The 4,719-nt window shown below is 44.7% G+C and overlaps 2 protein-coding genes across 2 annotated transcripts in view; one reads left to right on the forward strand and one right to left on the reverse strand.

Annotated features, from left to right (window-relative positions):
• The window catches only part of SARC_08969 (hydroxyacylglutathione hydrolase), a gene marked incomplete at its 5' end in the record, with an annotated part of 4,244 nt that extends 4,031 nt beyond the window's left edge, over positions 1-213 (forward strand). Inside the window, one exon of the mRNA XM_014297037.1 lies at positions 98-213. Coding sequence (XP_014152512.1) covers positions 98-162 — 65 coding nt within the window. The 3' untranslated portion in view covers positions 163-213. The remainder of the gene's footprint in view (positions 1-97) is intronic.
• Positions 214-1,735: 1,522 nt separating this feature from the next.
• Positions 1,736-4,719, reverse strand: part of SARC_08970 (hypothetical protein) — a gene marked incomplete at its 5' end in the record, with an annotated part of 6,123 nt that continues 3,139 nt past the window's right edge. The window contains 3 exons of the mRNA XM_014297038.1: positions 1,736-2,241; positions 3,065-3,148; positions 4,103-4,204. Of these exons, the coding sequence (XP_014152513.1) occupies positions 1,909-2,241; positions 3,065-3,148; positions 4,103-4,204 (519 nt within the window). The remainder of the gene's footprint in view (positions 2,242-3,064; positions 3,149-4,102; positions 4,205-4,719) is intronic.

Here is a 4,719-nt window from a genome sequence, read left to right on the forward strand (position 1 = left end):
CAATTCTCGAGTTTAGCATTGTCATGATGTTCTTTTCGTATGGCACTTCGTTTGCAAGATCTCTAAACCCGCATTGCATGATCACTATATTCGATAGGTACGACTGATCCCGTCGAGGCTCTCGCTACGGTCAGAAAGCGCAAGTCAGCCTGGAGAGGTTGAATATATGGACGTTTATTAGGCAAATAAACAGCTACTTACGCAATCAACAAACTCTCATTATGCAAACACTGTTTCAGCCGGTGCGTCGGATTCGATGCGACGTTCGGGTACAATTTAGAATAAGTGCCAGTCAGAAACAGTCTGAGCCCGCAATGGGTATATATCTATTATTCTGTTTTATTTTGTTGTGGCATGGGTGTGCCACATCTTTGTAGCTACCTGAGATAACGAACAAGGCTGTGGTAGTTCGGGTAGTGTAGTAATCAGCCCACGTTTATGACTCGCTGCGCTGTAAATTGTGATAGTGATCCTAAGCGCGATACTTGGATTGTTACTCATTGTGTCTATGCTCAATGTAAATTGCGTTGACCAGGACTGTCGGGTCGCACTATTGTCGTAGAGTCGTACGCCAATACGTGTGGCAGTGTATGCTTCACATCTATCCATACATCACCGAGGTTAATTCTCGCTAATCAGTGCTTATTTATCTGCTACTTCATGTTGACACACGTGTTTTTATCGCTTTCCCGGGACAATGCAGCCCGCAGCCAGAGTCAAGTATGATATATTTTAAATACCGAGACGCGTAAACTGGTTGGTCGCAAAAAACTCCTCCAACATTCTCGCCGCCTCGAGTTAATTTATAGAGATTCATTCAGGGTAAGATAGCTCATGCTGTCGAAGAGTATCAAGTTCGTGACCCTGGTACATTACTCGCACCCGACGTTTGAACAGCAATTATAAGCCATCGTCCCTGAGGTCTTCGCTCGCGACGACTCATGTGTTGCCCTTTCCATATATCGCATGGCTCGTTTTATATGTAGACAGCGCATGTTTGTCTGACACCCCCGAACCGCGTATACCAAATGCAATATTACGACTTCATCTTCACAATGCACTGGGCTATAAGTTGCCAATGAGCGCTCGGCACCATAAACGCTGCGACCTGCCTGTGAGCACCACAACTGTCACAACTACAGACAGCAGACCGGTGACGAGTGAGAGATACATATTCTTCCTCTATTGGAAATCATATGCGTGATGGTCGAAGTTAATCAGGCCAAGGAGTGCCTCCTGAGTGCTAGAGCGTCATGATTCTGCCTTCAAAATGAGATGAACTAACTTGACACCAGCGTTCCTTGTGCACATGGACACGATATAGCGCAGTCAACCTATTATAAAACAATCTACGTCCAAGGGTGGCATAGTTCTAGCACTTCAAAACACCACACAGCACTTTTAATATATATTTTACCACTTAGCGGGCGAAATATCATACTGGCTGTATAAATATCATATTGGCTGTATAAATATCATACTGGCTGTATAAAAATCATACTGGCTGTATAAATATTATACTGGCTGTATAAATATCATACTGGCTGTATAAATATTATACTGGCTGTATGTACATCATACTGGCTGTATAAATATCACATTGGCTGTATAAATATCATACTGGCTGTTAAAATATTATACTGGCTGTATAAATATCATACTGGCTGTATAAATATCATACTGGCTGTATAAATATCATACTGGCTGTATAATTTTATAGTGGTTGTATAAATATTATACTGACTGTATAAATATCATACTGGCTGAATGCCTCTGAGAACCACAATTACTGTCCACCAGAGGTACAAGTGCTGCAGTCTACTTTATTACTGCTTTAATATTCACTACACTACGTTTGCGCTCTGAGTACTAAATCCACACTCCCAACCTGCCCACAACGCACCCGCGTCAGCACACGGACGACAGTTTCTTGTCTTCGTGCTCGCCACCGACCCGCGTGGCAGTCCCTGGCGCAGTGCCATTGTCTGCGTTTGCCACCGCTTCCGTAACTGTTCCCGGTCCCTCTTTCGCATCACCACCCGTAGCCACCTCTGTCTTGGCCTGAACATCGGCATTGACCTTCGCCTCCATATCGGAGTCGATTTTCGACGCCGTGTCTGTGCTGTGGTGGGCTTTGTTCTTCAGCGTTTTTATGCACACTCCACATTGTTTGAGCTCGCCCGACTTCTGCGACGGCATGTTGCGACGGCACACGGTGCACAGCTTATGCAGACGAGACTCCTGCAAAGACACACAGGCAATGGATACAACCATCAGTACAGATGCAAGCACGTAACATGCTGTGTATATCTTGTGCAGACGAGACTCCTGCACAGACACACACGCAGTGGATACAACCATCAGTACAAACGCAAGCACGTAACATGTTGTGTATATACAATGCAAGTCTAATCAGATGCGAAAAACGAGGCATTACAAAATGCACAAGGCCTGACCTGGGCCACTCAGAACACCATCGAATTAAGTACAACGGGAAGGCATTGCTTGTGACTGACGCGAGAGCTACTGACATCGGTGCAGACATCGGTGCACGATATATGACTCATCGCGCAAACAAGACCAGCGAACGGCACTTACACGGAATCACTGTGGCCAGCCCATACGACCCACCACACCAACCCACCAGCTATTGAGAATGGCTTCAAAGGTGTATACATCTGACAAGAGAATCGAGGCCTTGGCCACAACCTCCCACTTTCACACACATACGCACAGCTATTACACGTATGCGCATATCCTTACAGTATGCATTGAGAACTCGACCCAGTGATATATTACTACAAGCGAGCCGGAGATACATTCCCCAGCTGCGGTAGTACATATATGAATTTGCACACCATACGGACAACCTTCACCCCACCGAATAATCCCAACAGCTTGAGTTAAAAAAAGCCTGACGCACGACGCGGCTCAAACGACTACTGTAGGTACACAGGTGGCCACCCTTTACTATACAGGCTGCCTTGGCTATACAATCCCATTCTCCAGTCCGCAAACACTGACCGCACAACTCAAATCCCACACATTAGGGCAGCGCACATACCCGTCCTTCAGCCTTCCTCCGTTTCCTCTCGGCCCTGGCAGCAAGCACCGCTTCTCTGTCCACCGCCACACCCCCAGGACCATCCTGAATGAATGAATGAATGAATGAATATGCCCAAACCAACAGTCAGGCCAGAATGTTTGGTATAGCTTTAAGCAAAGGGCGGGTCACCTGTACAATCATGGACAACCATCGCAGAACTGTGGGGCACGAGTGTGTGTCAACGCAGCCGCAACGGGATCCACCAGAACTAACTGCACAGTGCACATCGCAGACTTAGTACAACTACAGTATACATCGAAGACTTAGTACAACTAAAGTATACATTGGAGACTTAGTACAACTACAGTATAGATCGGAGACTTAGTGCAACTATAGTATAGATCGGAGACTTAGTACAATAACAGCATACATCGGAGACTTAGTACAATTACAGTATACATCCAAGACTTAGTACAACAACAACTGAAGTATCCGCCGACAGACGATACTACAGTATACATCGAAGACTTAAAACAACTACAGCATACATCGGAGACTTAGTACAACTACAGTATACATCCAAGACTAAGTACAACAACAACTGAAGTATCCGCCAACAGACGATACTACAGCATACATCGGAGACTTAGTACAACTGCAGCATACACCCAAGACTTCGTACAACAACAACTGAAGTATCCGCCAACAGACGATACTACAGCATACATCGGAGACTTAGTACAACTGCAGCATACACCCAAGACTTCGTACAACAACAACTAAAGTATCCGCTGACAGACGATACTACAGCATGCATCGGAGACTTAGTACAACTACAGTATACATCGAAGACTTAGTACAACAACAACTAAAGTATCCGCCGACAGACGATACTACAGTATACATCGAAGACTCAGTACAACTACAGTATAGATCAGAGACTTAGTACAACTACAGTATACATCCGAGACTTGGTACAACTACAACTAAAGTATCCGCCGACAGACGATGAAAGGTTATTCGATATGTCTGCGCCGCAAGGGCTTGCCCTCGTACCTTATGAAATGTTCGTTTCCTGCTAGTCACGCCATACGGCGTTACGGTGCCGGGTCGACATCGCGGTTGGGAAATCCAGTAGGGGTACGCTCTTTCAACACTCTGAGGTGGAACAAGAGAACAGGTTAAAAGGAGACTACGTTTCATGTTTTGTAAGTAATTGACACATTTATCTCTGCGATTGGATAGGCCTGGACAGCTGTGAATGATATGAAGTACAATTCGGGAGGATTTGAACCAAGTCTGATGGAGGTTACCGTGTAACTGAAGTCCAGGTATAATGATGGGCGGTGTGCCATATACTCTAGTGCATTCTTCTACTTGTCAAAACTATATACTGGTTTCAACTCGGTGGCAAGTCAGAATGGTGGCTGATGTACACACACACACACAAACGAACACATAAAAATACACACACACACACACATGAACACATAAAAATACACACACACACACATATATATAAACATTTATGTAATATATATATATATTTATATACACCAACACACACACACTATACATATATACACACACCAACACACACACTATACATATTTACACACACCAACACACACACTATACATATTTACACCCACCAACACACACACTATACATAT

The sequence above is a fragment of the Sphaeroforma arctica genome, assembly GCF_001186125.1.
Source record: "Sphaeroforma arctica JP610 unplaced genomic scaffold supercont1.862, whole genome shotgun sequence".
Taxonomy (NCBI): Eukaryota; class Ichthyosporea; order Ichthyophonida; genus Sphaeroforma; species Sphaeroforma arctica.